The sequence below is a fragment of the Schistocerca gregaria genome, chromosome 5 (genome assembly GCF_023897955.1).
Source record: "Schistocerca gregaria isolate iqSchGreg1 chromosome 5, iqSchGreg1.2, whole genome shotgun sequence".
NCBI lineage: Eukaryota > Metazoa > Arthropoda > Insecta > Orthoptera > Acrididae > Schistocerca > Schistocerca gregaria.
The window spans coordinates 521661146-521681738 of NC_064924.1; the positions used below are offsets into that span (position 1 = coordinate 521661146).

Genomic DNA, 20593 nt, shown 5'->3' on the forward strand with positions numbered 1-20593 from the left:
GTCAAGTCTTGTACCAGGTTGCATAATGGTACCTTGTTACTAGAAACTGAGAGCGCCTTTCAGGCACAAAAACTGCTTCGGGCCACACTCCTGTACACGTTCCCTGTCCGGGTGGAGGCTCACCGCACTTTGAATTCGTCTCGTGGAGTGGTCTATACTAGATCACTCGACGGATTGACTGACGAGGAGATTCAGTCTTTCCTCGCTGAGCAAGGCGTGACGGCTGTCCATAGGGTCATGAAAAAGGTCAACAATGACCTTGTACCGACCCGGACACTTTTCTTGACCTTTGACAGTGTTCAGCTGCCGTCACGCATCAAGGCGGGCTACGAGGTTCTCTCTGTTCGCCCCTATGTCCCGACACCTACGCGCTGCTACCAGTGTCAGCGTTTCAGTCACATTCGCCATTCTTGTTCCAATGCGGCTACATGTGTGACTTGTGGCAGGGCTGCCCATGAGGGTGACTGTCCACCTCCGTCTCCTCGTTGTGTGAACTGTTGCGGTGACCATGCAGCGTCCTCCTGCGACTGTCCCGTCTACAAGGAAGAACGCTGTATCCAAGAAATTCGGGTCAAAGAGAAAGTCTCCACCTCAGCTGCTCGCAAGCTATTCACTAGCAGGAAGCCCACGTTGCTCCCAGCGGGGAAGTACAGTACTGTCCTCGCCTCTCCTCGGACTACCAAGGAGGTGGCGACGCAGACATCGATCTGACCTTCAGCACTACGGTCATCCGTTCGGCCAGTGCTAAGATCGCCCTTTTATCAGCTTCTGCCAGGACGAAGACCCAGAAGTCAGAAGCACGGGCCTTCAAGAAAGAACCGTCTCGTGCAGACCTTCTACGTACCTCAAACCCTCAGCCATCGACCAATCCTTCCACAAAACGGCCTTCCAAGAAGGCTCATAGGAAGCACAGTTCTCCTTCCTCACCATGGTGCATTTCTCCTCCTGCGCCCCCCCAGCGGTTGCCGCCCCAGGCCGTCATCCGTTTCGCCTGGCCGCACCGCTGGTAGCCAAACATCTGGCCGTTCACCGGCGGAGGAAGCTCCCCCTTCTGGCCAACTTCACAAGATGGCCGATGAACCTCTAGAACAAACGGACGATGACTGTCGGCCTCCTGCTAACGGCGGCAGTGCTCGGTCGAAGCCGGGCCCTCAGCGGCCTTCTCGATGACCCCTTCTTGCACCTTCTTCTTCTCATGATGGCACTTATTCACTGGAATATTCGCAGCATTCGTTCCAACCGAGAGGACTTGAAATTGCTGCTCCGCTCGCACTGTCCTTTTGTCGTAGCCCTCCAGGAAACGAAGCTACGCCCATGCGATCAAATTGCCTTGGCACACTACACCTCTGAGCGTTTTGACTTACCCCCTGTGACAGGTATTCCGGCTCATGGAGGGGTTATGTTGCTGGTCCGGGATGATATCTACTATGATCCCATCATATTGCACACCGGCCTGCAGGCAGTTGCCGTCCGCATTACTCTCCCCAATTTTACATTTTACATCTGTACCGTTTACACTCCATTGTCGTCTGCCGTTACCAGGGCAGACATGCTGCAAATTATTGCTCAGCTCCCTACACCATTTTTGTTAACTGGAGATCTCAATGCTCACCATCCTCTTTGGGGCTCTCCAGCATCCTGTCCAAGGGGCTCCCTGTTAGCAGACGTTTTCAACCAGCTCAATCTAGTCTGCCTTAATACTGGCGCCCCTACTTTCCTTTCAGACACCTCTCACACCTATTCCCATTTGGACCTCTCTGTGTGTACTACCCAACTTGCACACCGGTTTGAGTGGTATGCGCTTTCTGATACATATTCGAGCGACCACTTCCTGTGTGTTATCCATCTCCTGCATCATACCCCCTCTGCGTGCTCAACTAGTTGGAACATCTCCAAAGCAGACTGGGGGCTCTTCACTTCCAGGGCGACCGTTCAGGATCAAACCTTCACAAGCTGCGATAGTCAGGCCGCACACCTCACGGAAGTCATTCTCACTGCTGCTGAATATTCCATCCCTCACACTACTTCTTCTCCACGCCACGTACCGGTCCCCTGGTGGACCGCAGCATGTAGAGACGTCTTACGTGCTCGTCGACGTGCTTTACGCACCTTTAAACGCCACCCTACAGTGGCGAATTGTATCACTTACAAACGATTACGTGCGCAGTGTCCTCGTATTTTTAAAGAAATCAAGAAAGCCAGTTGGGCTGCTTTCACAAGCACCTTCAACAGTTTTACTCCTTCTTCTGTTGTATGGGGTAGCCTGCGCCGGCTATCTGGCACTAAGGTCCACTCACCAGTTTCTGGCTTGACGGTTGCGAATGACGTCCTTATGGTCCCTGAGGATGTCTACAATGCCTTCAGCCGCTTTTTCGCAGAGGTTTCGAGCTCCACACATTAGCCCCCCCCCCCCCTCTGCCTTCCTCCCCGAAAGCAGGCAGAGGAGGTTCGGCCACCTAATTTCCACTCTTCGAATTGTGAAAACAACAATGCCCCATTCACCATGCGGGAACTCGAAAATGCACTTGCCCGGTCACAGTCCTGCGCTCCGGGACCTGATTCTATTCATATTCAGATGCTGAAGAACCTTTCTCCTGTGGGTAAAGGTTTCCTTCTTCGTACTTACAATCGCATCTGGATTAAGGGACATGTTCCCGCATGATGGCACGAGTCTATTGTTGTACCGATTCCTAAGCCGAGGAAGGACAAGCACTTGCCTTCCAGTTATCGACCCATCTCGCTTACCAACTGTGTCTGTAAGGTGATGGAGCGAATGGTTAACTCTCGTTTGGTTTGGCTGCTCGAATCTTGACGCCTACTTACCAATGTACAATGTGGATTTCGTAGGCGCCGCTCTGCTGTTGACCATCTGGTTACCCTGTCGACCTTCATTATGAATAACTTCTTGCGGAAGCGCCCGACCGCGGCTGTGTTGTTTGATTTGGAGAAGGCTTACGACACCTGTTGGAGGGCGGGCATTCTCCGCACCATGCATACATGGGGCTTTCGCGGTCGCCTCCCTCTTTTTATTCGTTCCTTTTTAATGGATCGACAGTTCAGGGTACGTGTGGGTTCTGTCCTGTCAGACACCTTTCGCCAGGAAAATGGGGTGCCACACGGGCTCCGTTTTGAGCGTCGCTCCCTTCGCCATAGTGATCAATCCAATAATGAATTGCCTCCCAGATGATGTATCAGTCTCCCTTTTCATGGACGATTTTACCATCTATTGCAGCGCACAGCGTACATGTTTCCTGGAGCGCTGTCTTCAGCGTTCTCTTGGCCGTCTTTACTCCTGGAGTGTCGCCAATGGCTTCCATTTTTCTGCCGAGAAAACGGGTCTGTATTAACTTCTGGCGCTACAAAGAGTTTCTCCCACCGTCCTTACGACTCGGCCCCGTTGCTCTCCCATTCGTGGAGACAACAAAATTTTTAGGTCTTACATTTGACAGGAAACTTAGTTGGTCTCCACATGTGTCATATTTGGCTGCCCGTTGTACCTGTTCTCTAAATGTCCTTCGTGTTCTCAGTGGCACGTCGTAGGGAGCGGATCGAACCGTCCTACTTCGCCTATATCGGTTGATCGTCCGCTCCAAGCTGGATTATGGGTGCTTTGTATACTCCTCTGCACGGCCGTCCATCTTACACCGCCTCAACTCCATACAACATCGGGGTTTACGGCTTGCGATCGGAGCGTTTTTATACTAGTCCCATCGAGAGTCGTCATGCTGAAGTCGGTGAATTGCCACTCACCTACCGGCGCGATATGCTGCTTTGTCGTTATGCCTGTCGGCTTCTGTCAATGCCCGACCACCCATCGTATCGTCCCTTTTTTGACGACTCTCTTGACCATCAATATGGGTTGTATGTCTCTGCCCTGCTACCCCCTGGAGTTCGCTTTCGTCGTCTCCTCCAACACCTTGATTTTTCGCTCGCTGTTACCTTTAGAGTGGGCGAGAGCCACACGCCACCTTGGCTCCAGGCTCAGGTTCGCGTTCACCTTGACCTCCGCTCGCTCCCAAAGGAGGTTACCCCCGGTTCAGTATACCACTCCCGTTTTGTCGAACTTCGTTCGAAGTTCATTAATATGACCTTCATTTATACGGATGGCTCTAAGACCAATGACGGGGTCGGGTGTTCTTTTATTGTCGGTGCACAAAGTTTCAAATACCGGCTACATGGCCATTGTTTGGTCTTCACAGCTGAGGTCTTTGCTCTCTATCAGGCTGTTCTTTACGTCTGCCGCCACCGACATTCTGCTTATGTCATCTGCTCCGATTCTCTGAGCGCCATCCAGAGCCTCAGTGATCCGTATCCGGTTCACCCTTTCGTGCACCAGATCCAACGCTCTCTTCAGCAGCTGGTGGACGACGGGTCTCCAGTTAGCTTTATGTGGGTTCCTGGCCATGTCGGTATCCCTGGGAACGAAGCTGCAGATGCCGCGGCCAAGGCTGCGGTCCTCCAGCCTCGGACGGCTTCTTGTTGTGTCCCTTCATCAGATTGTAGCACGATCATTTGTCGGCGCATTTTATCGCTGTGGCATGCCAATTGGGCTGCACTTAGGGACAACAAGCTTCGGGCCTTGAAACCTCTTCCCGTAGCTTGGACGTCCTCCTCACATCCTTCTCGGCGGGAGGAGGTCGTTTTGGCCCGGCTACGAATTGGACACTGCCTACGAATTGGACACTGCCAGTTCAGCCATCGCCATCTGCTGACGGCAGCGCCAGCGCGTCCATGTGGGCAGTTGCTGACGGTCCGCCACATTTTAACGTCCTGTCCGGATTTTACTACGCTGCGTCTTGATCTTGGCCTGCCATGTACTCCGGATGCTATTTTAGCGGATGACCCAGGAGCTGCTGCTCGCGTTCTTCGTTTTATCAACTTGACACACCTGTCTAAGGACGTTTGATTTGCTGTCGTTTTTTAATCCTATGTCTGTTAATATGTCTTTTATAGTGTTGTCCCTTTTAGTTGCTGTTTTAACCTTGTGCCTCGCGGTACATTCCTAAATTAGTCAGGGCGCTAATGACCATTGTAGTTGCGCGCCCAAAAAAAAAAAAAAAAAAAAAAAAAAAAAAAAAAAAAAAAAAAAAAAAGAGAGAGAGAGAGAGAGAGAGAGAGAGAGAGAGAGAAATCAGCCCCTTGATGCCATCTTCTAAGAATGTAAATAATCCTTTCAGACAACCTGAGATAAATTGAACTAGTGAACATAAGGCCGTATTACTTCACTGAAGTATCAGAAATACGCTGAAAAACTGAAAAATACAGAATTATTAAATTTCAATGTCTTGTTTAATAGAAGCAAAGTTTATGGGGAATAATAGATATTTCCATACTCTTTAGATGTATACCATTGGGAAATAACAGTCAAAACACAAAAACAAGGAAAAGTCGAAACCTGGTACACACTGGTAGGTACCATTGGCTGTCTGCTGCAATAGACAGTAAAGCGAAATACATGAACACAGAATTTCTCTAATGCACTGCAGGCAACTGACGCCTGAATAGTGCTACACCTGTAACAGTAGTGCTACTGACATAAAGAAAGCAATGACCCAGTCCTCAAAACATAAAAATGAGCCCAAATTTGGAACACCAAAAGAGAAACTGTACACAGTGGTAGTAAAAAAAATCCTCTGAAGATAAAGTGGACTGCCACATCCAGTACAATTCTTTATTATTTGATAAAATATCGTCCATTTCCTTTTATAGTTACTCTTGGTCCTTGCCGTTTTTTGTGTTTGTTTTCCACTTGGATTTATTAAAGACAAATGCATTGTTCTTCTTAACAAATTCTCCTGTTGAATAACCTCTGTAATTTCTGCAATCATATTGAAAGTTCCCTGCTGAAGACTTGCTCAGTACTATGAGTTACAAAGGTATGAATAAGACTGAGTGAAGGGGTGTATAGGTATAACAGTGGACTCTCATTCAGGAGGATAGTGTGTATGGGTTACTACTATTGATAGGTGTATAACATCGTTGAACATACCCCTTACACATCACAGGTTCTTTAGACCTTATGGAAATGAGTACCCCTCTTCCAACGTGGGCATTGTCTTTCTTATTTTATGTTCAACAATTCCCACTCGTTACCAGTCATGCACCAGTATGAGATTCGGAGTAGGCATCAGGAATGAGGTGTGCATACTTATTTTAAACTCCTCAGATGTCATCTCCAAATTTGCTGTCTCCAACACTCTTAGAGACTTGACTCGCCAATCTTTACTGCTGCCCATTTAAATGAAAACTCATTACTAGAGTCAGTCATTGGGTACAAGTGGTTTATAACAGTGCAGAAAGGAAAGTGAATACACAAGTTTCGAAAGTATAACTCTGGACTTGTGGCCTTGCCACTACATACTCAAGTGCTCGGTATGACTATTATTATTTACCAATATAATGACTGATCGGTTAGCAGTGAATATGGCTCTGTTTACTCTCCATAGTCTCACAGCCACTGCTTTTTCAGAGGCTATCTTGTTCAAAGAGTCTACCATTTTCACCCCATCAGTACTACACTAAAACGGCAAGATCATGCACCCAACTTATGCTCCTGCATACTTTAGTAAGAGGAACGAGTAGACGAGCAGGAAGTAACCTCAGTGCCACAATTCTCTGATTCAGCAGAAAGGAAGGTAGTCAGTAGAGCACTGATGCAAAAGTAGTGCTTCGATTTCTGATGTATGCAGCTTTCAAAACTGGTCATGTACTCACTCCGTTTCTGGTGTCTGTTGGGGACTTATTGTTCAAGTTTCTGCATGTCTGTCACAAGTCAGTGCATCACACCAAAATTATTTCAATAGTTGCTAAAGTGAGACGTTATATGTTTGGAAACATTATGTTGATAGATAAGGTAACAGTGATTTCTGACACGTAAAGATATGTGAAAGGTGCATGCAGTAATACATAAAACGGGTGGACGAATCAGTATTGTTGTCATTAATCAGTAGATTTCATTGGTGGACGTTATTACTGTTTCAACCATTGTAAAGAAAGGTTACAGTGGTCAGTTATAATCTGGAAGATTAATTCAGAACAGCAATGCAGCAATGGCAAACTTTGTGGGAAAATGGACTACATTTGACCGTTACTAGCATGATAACATTGAGATAATATTAGGAAGCATGTTACATGCAAAAAATTCAGTAACTAAGTAAAATGGTCTATTCTCTTAGCCTTTCAAAGCAATATCCTTCCATTTAAAACTCAAGAACTTAAATATTTGGTTAGTAAAGAAAGACATTCTCGTATTGGGCTACATGGTTAGGTTCGTTTAGCAACAAAACATATTCTTAATGATACCCATCATATACCCATGACCAATAGCCAAAAAAATTAAAATACAGAGCGAGTGGAGGTTTACAGGTTGTAATATTATAGACATCTAGGTTTAGGTTTCCTGATGTTTCCCTAAATTGCTTGAAGCAAATGCCAGGAAAGTTCCTTTGAAAGAAGACAAAGGGTCTATTTCCTTCTGCCTCTACATCAAAATTTGAATACATTAGCACATAAAGTTGTTATTGTCATAGAATATGTTTTGTTTATTGTGAAAACGTGTTGTTGTTCTGCCTGAGATTTTTTTCATAATATTGTCCTTAATTTCGTTTTTTTTTGGGGGGGGGGGGGGGTAAAAAAAAGCAACCCTGAATTTCCTCCTCGCTCTATTGTAATAAAACGTGTCATGATTTTATCCTATTCATTGTTTATTTTATAGATATACTTTGGATAACCTTACTACATACCATTTTTGTCTTATTTAGTTCCCCTTCTCCACCATCTTGTCTATCTTTTTGGATTTATTTGTTTGTTTTTGTTTTACACATCTAGTTTCATAGGACCAAACTGAGGAGCAAATATCAAAGGCCATGGAACACGTCAGTACATGAAATTGAAACATAAAAGTAGTAACAGATATAATAAAATGTTTATGAACCCAAAAAAGACAAGCCACAAGTTTATGTAAACACAATCAGTAATATAACACAAGAATCACCTTAAGTTTTCAAGTAACTCCTCAACAGAATAGAAGGAGTGATCCAAGAGGAAACTACTCAGTTTAGTAACAGGTATAACAACTTAGGCTTCTGCGGCCGGTGTCATAGTGATTAAAATTCATCTGGGTATTATGCCGCGTCATTCCTAAAAGCTAACAACAATAATAAACTAAAAACCGACATTTCGGCCGAATTGCAATAGCCTTCCTCAGGGCATGACTGCTATTGAATTGGGATAAGTGCTTCTATTTATTACAGACTATCGATGTCTGACATCACTGTTGTAAAACTTTTAATTGACGCTCTAATATGACTGGCTAGTCATGACGTAAGGGAAGATGGAAGGAAATAGGCTATTTGTGGATGTCCATGTCGTCAGTGATTGGTAACTGTCCACCATTCAGCTTTCGGATTCTGATCGGCAAGTTTTCCTCCTGGTGTGTGTGGAAATGGACTGACAGTTGATCTACAGCTGTTTGTGCAGATACATCCGTGTCCCGTGTAGCTTCTGCCCTGTGACCACTCGCGGCCCGTTGTACTGGGATGGCCGACAGCCAGGACGCCGGGAGTTTGTAGCCATCTTCTCTGTTGATGTTGTCAGGCTGCTTAATAATTTTTATCGCCTCCCGCATTTTGCGTTCTCGCATCCATGATTCTTTCTCCAGTACTCGCACTTCCTGGAACCTGATAGGTTGTCCACAGTCACAGTGGAGTTTCGCTATCGCTGATTTATTTTGTTGTTGTAATCGTACATAGCCTTTGTGTTCTGCTATTCATAAGCTGACAGGTCTCACTGTTTCTCCTATGTAATTAGCTCCGCACTCACACCGTAGTTCGTAAACACCTGCAGAGTTAAGATTGTTGACTACATCCTTGGTGGAACCTAACATTTTGTGGATCCTGTGACAGCTTCGAAAAATCAGTCTGAAACCTCATCGGCGGAGGATGTTGTCTAGCTGTTCACTGAAGCCTTTTACATATGCTAAGTGTACCAGTGGAAGCTTCTCTTCTTTGCCTTCTTCTCATGATCTGTTTGCTTTCGTTTTAGCTACCTTTCTTACGATGTTGTCATCATAGCCGTTGGAACGAAAAGTGTGTTGTAGTTCCTTTAATTCTTCTTTGAAGTTATTGTCATCGCTTATCCTGTAGGCTCGGGCAGTTAACATATGCAGAACAGAATACTTTTGAGCTGGGTGGTGGTGGCTGTCTGCATGCAGGTACTGATTAGTGTACATTGGTTTCCGGTACACTTTGTGTCCCAGTTTACCTTTGACAGCTCTGTATACTTCCACATCCAAAAATGGCAAGGTACCATTGTTTTCGGTATCATGCGTGAACGTTTGTGTGTGTGTGTGTGTGTGTGTGTGTGTGTGTGTGTGTGGGCGCGCGCAGGCTATTTAAGTGCTGAAGGAAGTTTCCCAGTGCCACTTCACCGTGAGGCCAGATAGCGAATGCATATCGTAGCCAACAACTGGGACGTAACGGAGCAGAAGCAAGGCTGTTTGCTCAAAGGGTCCCATGAAGATGTCAGCAGCTACAGGGGAGAGCGGGGAACCTATTGCTACTCCATCTAACTGTTCATAATACGGTGAAGTACGTAGATGACAGGGATACGCGCACGAGATTGCATATATCTGGTGGGATCCGATCCTGTAGAATGAGAGACTTGATGTCAAAACTGACCATAATGACTGATGGCTTTATTCGCTGTTCCCTAATCAGTTGTATGAAGTGGGAAGAGTCTTTAATGTAGGAGTCTGTTTGTCCCACAAGACGGCATAACTTAGGTGATGGACACTTCTGAATATGAAAAGATTCCCATTTACAGAGTATCAAGGAATGACCCAATGATGAGGATAGGCAGAAATACTAAGGCCCTTGTAAAGGACTCTTGAATTGATCCTGACACAGCTAAGAGACTAATTGCCAAGATGCTTGTTCCTCCTTGAATCTACGGAGTACCTAAGCTCCAGAAGGAGGATTATCCACCCATAGTGAACGGAATAGATTCACCTACGTATTATGTTGCGAAACATCTAGCACCTAAGTTACGCTGTCATGTGGGACAAACAGACTCGTATGTGAAAGACTCTTCCCACTTCATACAACTGATTATGGAACAGCGAATAAAGCCATCAGACACTATGGTCAATTTTGACATCAGGTCTCTCTTCACTAACATACCTATTGAGGAGACTATGTGCATTCTACAGGATCGGATCGCAACAGATATCTGCAATCTGGTGCGCTTATGCCTGTCATCTACGTCTGTCTGGCGGGGAAAATATTATGAACAGTTAGATGGTGTGGCAACGGGTTCCCCGCTCCCCCCCCTGTAGCTGCGGATATCTTCATGGAAGCCTTTGAGCAATATATAAACTGCACACATGAGATGTGGAAGTATACAGAGCTGCCGAAGATAAACTGGGACACAAAGTGTACCGGAAACCAACACACACTAATTGGTACCTGCACGTGGAGAGCCACCACCACCCACCTCAAAAGTATTCTGTTCTGCATACGTTAACTGCCTGAGCCTACCGGATATGCGATGAAAATATCATCAAAGAAGAATTAAAGGAATTACAGTACACGTTTTGTGCCAACAGCTATGATGACAACATCATAAGAAAGGTAGCTAAAACGAAAGGGAGCAGAACACAAGAAGAAGGCAAAGAAGAGAAGCTTCCACTGGTACACTTACCATATGTAAAAGGCGTCAGTGAATGGCTAGGCAACGTCTTCTGCCGATGAGCTTTCAAACCGATTTTTCAAAGCAGTCACAGGATCCACGAAATGTTAGGTTCCACCAAGGATGTAGTCAACAATCATAACACTGCAAGTGTTTACGAACTACAGTGTGAGTGCGGAGCTACCTACATAGGAGAAACAGGGATACCTGTCAGCTTACGGGTAGCAGAACAAAACACTATGTGCAATTAGAACAACATAATAGATCGGCGATAGCGGAACACCACTGTGACTGTGGACAACCTATCAGGTTCCAGGAAGCGCGAGTACTGGTGAAAGAATCGTGGATGCGAGAACGTAAAATATGGGAGGCAATAGAAATTATTAAGCAACGTGACAACATCAACAAAGAAGATGGCTACAAACTCCCGGTGTCCTGGCTGCCAGCCATCCCAGTACAACGGGCAGCAAGCGGTTGTGGGGCAGAAGCTACACAGGACATGGATGTATCTACATGAACAGCTGTAGAACAACTGTCAGTCCACTTCCGCGCACACCAGGAGGAAAACTTGCCGACCAGAAGCCGAAAGCTTATTGGTGGACAGTTAGCAATCGTTGACGACATGGACATCCACAAATAGCATCTTTCCTTCCATCTTCCCTAGCCAATCGCATTAGAGGGCCAATTAAAAGTTTTACAACAGTGACGTCAGACATCGATAGTCTGTAATAAATAGAAGCACCTATCCCCATTCAAAACCAGTCGTGCCCTGAGGAAGGCCGTTGCAATTCGGCCAAAACGTCGGTTTTAGTTTATTATTGTTGTCAGTTTTTAGCAACGACGTGGCGTAATACCCAGAAGAATTTTAATCATTATTCAGTTTAGATTTGAAAGCATGTGGATTACTGCCAAGATTTTTGAATTCTTGTGGTAGTTTATCAAAAATGAATGCAGCAGTATAATGCATGCCTTTCTGCACAAGAGTCTGTGAAGTTTCAAATGCAGATTGGATTTCTCCCTAGTATTAACTGAGCGAAAGCTGCTAATTCTTGGGAATAAGCTGATATTGTTAACAAGAAATGACAGTAAAGATTATATATATTGAGGGCCAGTGTTAGGATAGCCAGACTAATGAACAAGGGTCAACAAGAGGTTCATGAACTTTCACAACTTATTGCCCGAACCACCCATTTCTGAGCCAAAAATAACCTTTGAGAATGGGAAGAGTTACCCCAAAATACAATACCATTCAGCATAAGCGAATGAAAATAAGCAAACTAGACTATGTTTCATGTTGAACTATCGCTTACTTCAGATACTGTTTGAACAGCAAAAATGCCTGCATCATGTCTTTGAACAGGATCCTGAATGGGGGTTTTCCATGACAATTTACTATCTATCCGAACACCTACAAATTTGAACTGTTCAGTTTCACTAATCATATGCCCATTCTGTGAAATTAATGTCATGTTTTGTTAAATTGTGTGTTAGAAACTGTAAAAACTGAGTCTTAACTGTGATTTAGCATTAGTTTATTTTATACAGGCCATGAATTTGTGTCTGGAACTGCACTATTTGAAACGGTGCCAACATTGCACACAACATGCTTTACTACCAAGCTAGTGACAGCAGCAAACAGTAATATTTTAGAATCACCTGTAATAGTAGAGGGCATATCATTTATATAAGTAAGGAACAAAAGTAGCCCCAGCAGTGATGTCTGGGGGCATGTCTCATTTAATTGTGCGCCTTCGGAGCTCACATCATAGCCATTCTCAACACTGTGGAGAATGCCCTTTCGCTGTGTGTTATTAAAGTAAGAGGTGATCCAATTGTGAGATGCTCCCCGTATTCCATAATGGCATAATGGTCCAATTTCTGGAGCAATATTTTGTGATCAACATAATGAAATACCTTAGTTAAATAAAAAAAGATGGCCAGTTTTCAAAAACTTTTGTTTCTATCCAGTACCTCACAGAGAAAAAAGAATGTAGCATTTTCAGTTGTTAAACCACTTCCAAATATATACAGCCTTTTCAAAAACTTTAGCAAATCCTAATGGCATAGAAATTGGTCTAAAAGTGTCTAAATTATCCCTTTCTACATTTTTATAAAGTGCCTACATTAATTGTTCAGGAAACTGACCATTCTTAAACGAAAAATTACAAATATGTCTACCCTGATTCTATAATTTATTGTTGCTAAATAAAAAAACAGGATACTCAGTTACACTTGTATGGTTGCAGAAGTAGATGGGTATTTCCCACTACAGCCTGAAGCCTTCAGCTGAATTCCTCTGCTCTCCTCTCAAAATTGTGTTACACAAGCTGGAGCACAAATATCTTAGGAACACTCATGTGTCAGAAGGTTCTCCAATAATCTCATCTGTGGTATGGTAGGCCTAACAGGACCAGAAGAATTGGCAAGATGTGTGTGCACAGTGCTGAACGTTGGCAGAGTTATGTTCGCATCAGTCTCAGCCCAGACCAAGTGCTTCTGAATCTCAGAGCAGGATCAACACGACCAGTTTGCTTGCTGATAAGTTGTTAGCAGAGTTTCGAGTCAGTACCGTCATTTAGCAGTCAGTCTGGATGGAATGTACTGCAGGTGACACAAAGACAGAGGGTGGCAGACTTCAACTTGCTATGCAGTCTGCAATGTGGATTGGTGAACAGTTCTTCCATATTTGTACCCCATAAAACAATACACTAATATTGTTGTTTTATGAATGCTAAGAGCCCGTACAGTGTTAACGTCTGAATTAGCCATTTGAGTGTGTACAAAGATAAGTTTCCTTAATCCTCACTAATTGTTTGATATACTTAAAGTGCCCCCCCCCCCCCCCCCCCCCAATAAATTCATTTTATCTGGCAAGATTAATGATAGTGTTTTTATAGACAGATGTGTTACTTTAAATTCAAACTAAAGAAAATCTAATAAAATAGTACATACTGTGAATGCAAATGTGTCTAAAATTCAGATTTTGATTTTGTTTACAGTCTCTGCAGCATTTGATATTACAGTCACAGGAGACTGTTGATTTGTCACTAGTGCTAGCTCTATGCTTGTGTTCTGAACATGCAAGCTTGCATGATACGGCACTGTTTCTTCTTCGTCAAAAGGCAGAAGTAAGTGCACCACTTCTCATTTTGGTATTTTAACATAATTTAGTCATTAAAAACCATCCAGTGATTGGGGAAGGAATAAAGGTAAAACTGCCACAAAATCGCCCCATGTCTGCACTTATAATATCAAGGTAAAAAACAACTATTCGGTAGGCTATCTTATTTATAGTATGGATGACAGAAAAATTTAGTTGTAAGAATCAAGTTGAAATCCTTTTAGATGTGTAAGCTGCTTCAAGCAAAACAAGAAATGGAATGGAGCACAATAACACTGGATAAGAAAAAAAAAATATGGAAAATATGAGGGAAGATGTGAAAGTGACGCATAATAATTTTACTACAAAATGTTTAATAAGTAATAAAGAAAAAAAAAACACAATTGAACTAACATCTTTTACCTACCAACATTCTCAACACATTCCGCCCATCATGGTGCCAGTTTCAATATGCCTGGTTCATTGAAGTCCATTTGGTTGGAGTATAGCCATCTGTGGGCTGGTTGATTTCACTTCCACATTTGTTGCAAATCGTTGGCCAGCCAGGAATTTCTTCATGGGGTGAAACCAATGAAAGTCCAATGGTGCAAGATCTAGACTGCGTGATGGACGCTGGAGCACCTCCAACAAAAATTTGACAATTTTCTCACAAACAGGAGTACCAACATGGGACTAGCTTTGTCTTGAAGAAGATTAACACCAACAGCTCATGAAGGGTACGACACAACTCAGCCTGTTTTAATGTAGGCTGTAGCATTCACATTGGTCCCATGTTCAGCAAAGCCCACCAGTGACACACCATGCTTATCCCAGAACATTGTCACAAGCACTTTCCTAGCAGATTGAGACACTGAATTTTTTGGTACTGGGAAACCTGCATGTCTCCATAGAGGCTGCCTCATTCACTGGCCCTCATGGTTGTCTGACAGCTTCCTAGGCACCCAGGGAGCATTAACATTACAAATATTTTTTTGTGTGTGTCATGAACCATATTGTACAATGCACCATAACAAATGTTAAACTGTTGCGATAAGGTTCGCAGTTGCACACACTAGTCATTCAAAATTGCTGCCACAATGGCTCCGACATTCTGTGGGGTTGCAGCTGTTACTGGCCATCTGGAGTGTGGTGAATCATTATGGTTGACACAACCCTCTTGGCAGAATGCACACCAACTTGAGACGTTGGTATGGGCCATACAGTCCTCCCAATACACACATGCATGTCCCTGTGAATTTCACTCAATTTATGCCCTTTGGTCCACGGATATCCAACTACACTTCATTGCTTTTCACAAGTTGACAAGAGTAACATGTACGCCATGTTTGTTTTTTAGTTCAGGCATCTTTCACTAGAGCTTCACATAAAAACAAGTTGCCCTCTATAGCACAAATTCAAGCAATATTGTCATGAAATTTCAACCTTCCTGCTGCAATACCACGCGAGAAAAATATTATTGTGCATTACTGTCTGATCTTCCTGTGTATTATGTGACAATGTTCCCAAAAAATAATTCAGTAATTATTAAAACTGTGTTTAACTTCACAATGACTTTGGCTGCAATTATTAAACAGATTTGCACCTCCTCAGTTAATTAGTGACATGTTCCAGAGATCATTTTGCATGATAGATCATAATGATGTGGAACCAGGAATTTTACATTCGTATTACAAATTGTTTTGTACATGTAGTTACATTCTGAACATTTCTAAGCTTTTCCATGTGGGAAAATATATCTAAAAACAAAGATGATGTGACTTACCAAATGAAAGTGCTGGGAGGTCGATAGACACACAAAATTGAAGCTTTTGCAACCAACGGTTGCTTCATCAGGAAAGAGGAAAGGAGAGGGAAAGATGAAAGGATGTGTGTTTTAAGGGAGAGGATAAGGAGTCATTCCAATCCCGGGAGCGGAAAGACTGACCTTAGGGGGAAAAAAAGGCAGGTATGTCTGCTTGTGTCTGTGTATGTGCGGATGGATGTGCGGATGGATATGTGTGTGTGTGTGTGTGTGTGTGTGTGTGTGTGTGTGTGTGTGTGTGTGTGTGTGTGTGTGTGTGTGTGTGTGTGTGTGTGCGCGCGCGCGCGAGTGTACTCCTGTCCTTTTTTCCCCCTAAGGTAAGTCTTTCCGCTCCCGGGATTGGAATGACTCCTTACCCTCTCCCTTAAAACCCACATCCTTTCGTCTTTCCCTCTCCTTCCCTCTTTCCTGAAGAAGCAACCGTCGGTTGCGAAAGCTAGAAATTCTGTGTATTTGTTTAGTCAGTTCCGACTCTCCGTGACCCCCATGAACCAAACCATGCCAATTTCTTCTGTCCTGCACTTACTCCCGTAGGTTTACCAAGTTGGAACGCATTACTTCTGTGATTCCATCGATCCATCTCATCCTCTGATGTCTTCTTCTATTGGCTTCTATCTTCCCTAGCATTAGTGTTTTTTCTTCCCCAGCAGTAGGATTTTTCCAGTGAAACATGTCCTCTCATGATGTGTCCAAAGTAGGTCAGCTTTGGTTTTAGCATCAGACCTTCCGGGGAACATTCTGGTTTTATTTGCTCTAATATTGACCTATTTGTTCTGTTTGCAGTCCATGGAACTCTTAACAAGTTTCCTCCAACACCACAATTCAAAGGGGTCTGTTCTTCACTGATCTGCCTTTCTAAGATCCAGGTCACACATTTGTACATCACAACTGCAAAGATCATAGCCCTTACGAGGAGGATCTTTGTTGCTAAAATTACCCACTATGTGAGCAAAAGTATCCAGACACTACAAAAACATACTTTTTTCATATTATGTGCATTGTGCTGCCACCAGCTGCCAGGTCTCCACATCAGCAACATCAGTAATCATTAGACATCAGAACTCATGGACTTCGAATGTGGTCAGGTGATTGGGTGTCACTTGTGTACACGAGATTTCCACACTCTTAAACATCCCTAGGTCCACGGTTTCCGATGGATAGTGAATTGGAAATGTGAAGGGACACATACAGCACAAAAGTGTACAGGCCAACCTCACTGTTGACTGACAAAAACCACCGACAGTTGAAGAGGGTCGTAATATATAATAGGTAGATACATATCCAGACCATCACACAGCAATTCCAAATTGCATCAGGATCCAGTCCAGGTACTATGACAGTTAAGTGAGTGGTGACAAAACTATGATTTCATGGTTGAGTGGCTGCTCATAAGCCACACATCATGCCGGTAAATGGCAAATGATGCCTCGCTTGGTGTAAGGAGCTTAAACATTGGACGATTGAACAGTGGAAAAATGTGTGGAGTGATGAATCACTGTACACAATGTGGCGATCCGATGGTAGGGTGTGGGTATGGCGAATGCCCAGTGAACGTCATTTGCCATCGTGATTAGTGCCAACAGTAAAATTCAAAAGTGATGGTATTATGGTTTGGTTATGTTTTTCATGGAGGGGGCTTGCACCCTTTGTTGTTTTGCGTGGCACGGCACTATCACAGCACAGGCCTACATTGGTGTTTTCAGCACCTTCTTGGTTCCCCCTGTCGAAGAGCAATTCCGGGATGGCGATTACATCTTTCAACTTGATCAAGCACCTGTTCATAATGCACGACCTGTGACAGAGTGGTTACAAGACAACAACATCCCTGTAATAGACTGGCCTGCATAGAGTCCTAACCTGAATCCTATGGAACACCTTTGGGATGTTTTTGGAATGCCAACTTCATGTCAGTCCTCACCGATTGACATTGATACCTCTCCTCAGTGCAGCACTCCGTGAAGAATGGACTGCCATTCCCCAAGAAACGTTCCAGCACCTGATTGAACATGTGCCTGCAAGAGTGGAAGCAGTCATCAAGGCTAAGGGCAGGCCAACACCATATTGAATTCCAGCATTACCGATGGAGGGCGCCATGAACTTGTAAGTGATTTTCAACCAGGTGTCCGGATACATTTGATCACGTAGTGTATCTCTATTCCTTAAAACCTTGTCAAGGTTTGATATTTCCTTTCTACCAAGCAGCAAGTGTTTCCTGATTTCGTGGCTGCAGTCATCAGTAGAAATCTGGGAACCGAGATAACGGAACGTAGACACTATCTCCATTGTTTCTCCTTCTATATGCCATGAAATGATAGGTGTAGTTGCCGTAATTTTCATTTTATTAACTTTCAGCCTAAGACCAGCTTTTTCACTTTCCTCTATCACCTTCGGCAAGAGAGTCTTCAACTCTTCTTCACTTTCTGCCAACAATATATTATCATCTGTGTATCTAAGGTTGTTTACATTTATCCCAGCTACTTTAATTCTGCTTTCTTCTTCAGCTAGCCCGGCATTCTTCATAACATGCTCTGCATACAGATGTAATAAGTAAGGTGATAATATACAGCCATGCCATACCCCTTTCTGAAAATTGATCCATTTAGTTGTACAATACATAGGTCTCACTGTGGTTTCTTGGTCAGAGTGTAAACTCTGTATGAAATGAATGAGGTGATCTGGTCCTCACACATTTTTTATTACTTCCCATAATTTATAGTGATCAACACAGTCAAAGGCTTTGGCAAAATTAATAAAGTATAGATACACGTCTTTCTGGAATTCTCTTGCCTTTTGCTTAATCCACCAGATATTGGCAATTTGATCTCTGGTTCCTCTTTCTTTACGAAATCCAGCTTCTCTTCCAGCAGTTCTCACTCCAGATACTGGTGAAGTCTATTTCATAAGATTTTCAGCATGACTTTTCTAGCATGTGAGATACGTGAGATTGTTTGGTGATCTGAGCTTTCTTTAGAAATTCCCTTTTTTGGTATCGAGTGAATACTGATCTTTTCCAGTCTTCTGGCCACTGTTGCATGCTCCATATTTTGAGGCATATTGAATGCATAACTTTCACTGCATTCTTTCCAATGACTTTGAACAAATTTGTCGGAATTCCATCATCTCCACTAGTTCTGTTTTTAGTCATTTTTAGAGAGCCCATTTGATTTCACTCTCTCTAGTTCTAAAATAATATTAACTTCTGCATTGTCAGTGTGTAGTTCTTTCTTATATAGTTCTCGTACATATTGCTCATCTTTCCTCAACATCCTCTGCTTCTGTTAGATCTTTCCCATTTCCGTCTTTTATCATTCCAGTTTTCACCTGGAATTTTCCTTTGTTGTCTCTAATTTTCTTGTAAAGATACCTTGTCTTCCCCATTGTGTTGTTATCTTCAGCTATTTGCACTGTTCATTTAAGAAAATATTTTTCTCTCTTCTACATAATTTCTGAAATTCTGTATTTAATTTAAACATTGCTGATCTATAACCTCTGATTTTTGTTTTCCTTCATTCTTCTGCAACTTGCAATGCCTCAGCCGGTGGCCAACTGGCTTCTTGTTATTCTTTTTCGTGGAAGTGTGTTTTTGTGATGCCTCCTTGACAGTACTGGCTACTTCTGTCCACAGCTTGTGGAGTTTTGTCTTCTAACTCGGATGCATTAAATCTGTTTCAGACTTTTACTCTGTATTCAAAGGGTACGGTCTTAAGATAATATCTGCAAAATGGAACAGCTTTTGCTACTTTCCTCAGTTTCAGCCAGAATTTTGGAATTAAGAGCTTGTGATCTGATCTGCAATCAGCCCCAGGTGTTCTTGTAGTTGACTGAACCAGTCTCTTCCACCTCTGATTACAAAGTATTTAATCAATTTAATTCTGGTGTTGCCCGTCTGGTGAAGTCCAAGTAATAGGCATCGTTTGGCTAGCTGTATGTTATTAATAACCAATGAATTGTCTTGGCAGAATTCTAGGAGTCTCTGTTGTGTTTCTTTTGTTTTCCCATTACACGCTTTACAATTTGATTTACCAATTATGCGTTTCAGTCTCCAACTATGAAGACAACACCCGTTTTTGGTGTCGACAGCAGTAATTCTTGTAAATCTTCATAGAACTGGTCAGTAACCTTCTTTTCAGCATCGTTGGTTGGCGCATAAACTTGAATAGCTGCATCCCATTACAGCTTCTCATACTCTGTCACTAAATATGAAGGCTACTCCATTACTTCTACTGTTCTCTTGTCCAGAATAATGTACCATATGGCCATCTGGAGAAAATTCTCCCATGCTAGTCCACTTCATTTCACTTATTCCCAATATGTCAGTGTTAATCCTCTCAATTTTTCTTTTGATTAAGTCTAATTTTCTTTGATAAGTGGATCTTACATTCCATGTTCCTATGCAGTTCTTCTCCTTGCAGCATATTACTCTTCATGAAATTTCTCTCAACCTGGTTCCCCCCTCCCCGGAGATCTGAACAGGGAACTTGAAACTCCAGAACATCTTGAGTTGAACAAAGCCATGGGGTTTTCATGAGATAATTTCAGCTGTGGTTTCCTGTTGCCTTCCACTGACTTCAAAGTCCTGTCTGGTCACCAACTCAGCTTCCCTCTGGGGTTGGTTGCCCAACCTTCTACTGACTTCTCAGCTATCAGGAGCACCGCATGTTGACAGGAAGTTGGAGACTTGAGATGGAAGAGGCTGAGAGAATTCTCTTGCTGAGTTCTTCTAATCACGTATTACCCCTATTTTATGCCAGAGTCTCAAGGTGTTTGCAAGAGACACCCCCACATCATTTCCTGGGCCCTACACACCATCTTTTACACGTTACAGTAATAGAAATTCTTCTGTGGAATATGAGGAGTTGTCAAGGGGGAACTTTCTCAGTTCATTTTTCAGATTTAACTTTCCTGTCTGTCACACATTTTACATCACTGGGTAAGAGTTCAAAAATTTTTGTTTCAGCATTGTGTGCTAAAGACAACCTTATTAT

The 20593-nt window shown here is 43.3% G+C and overlaps 1 protein-coding gene across 4 annotated transcripts in view; it reads left to right on the forward strand.

Moving 5' to 3' along the window:
• The window catches only part of LOC126272771 (NBAS subunit of NRZ tethering complex-like), a 410576-nt gene that overhangs the window by 375996 nt on the left and 13987 nt on the right, over positions 1 to 20593 (forward strand). For all 4 annotated transcript variants that reach the window (XM_049975911.1, XM_049975912.1, XM_049975914.1 and 1 more), the window contains one exon: positions 13686 to 13814. In XM_049975911.1, the coding sequence (XP_049831868.1) occupies positions 13686 to 13814 (129 nt within the window). The remainder of the gene's footprint in view (positions 1 to 13685; positions 13815 to 20593) is intronic.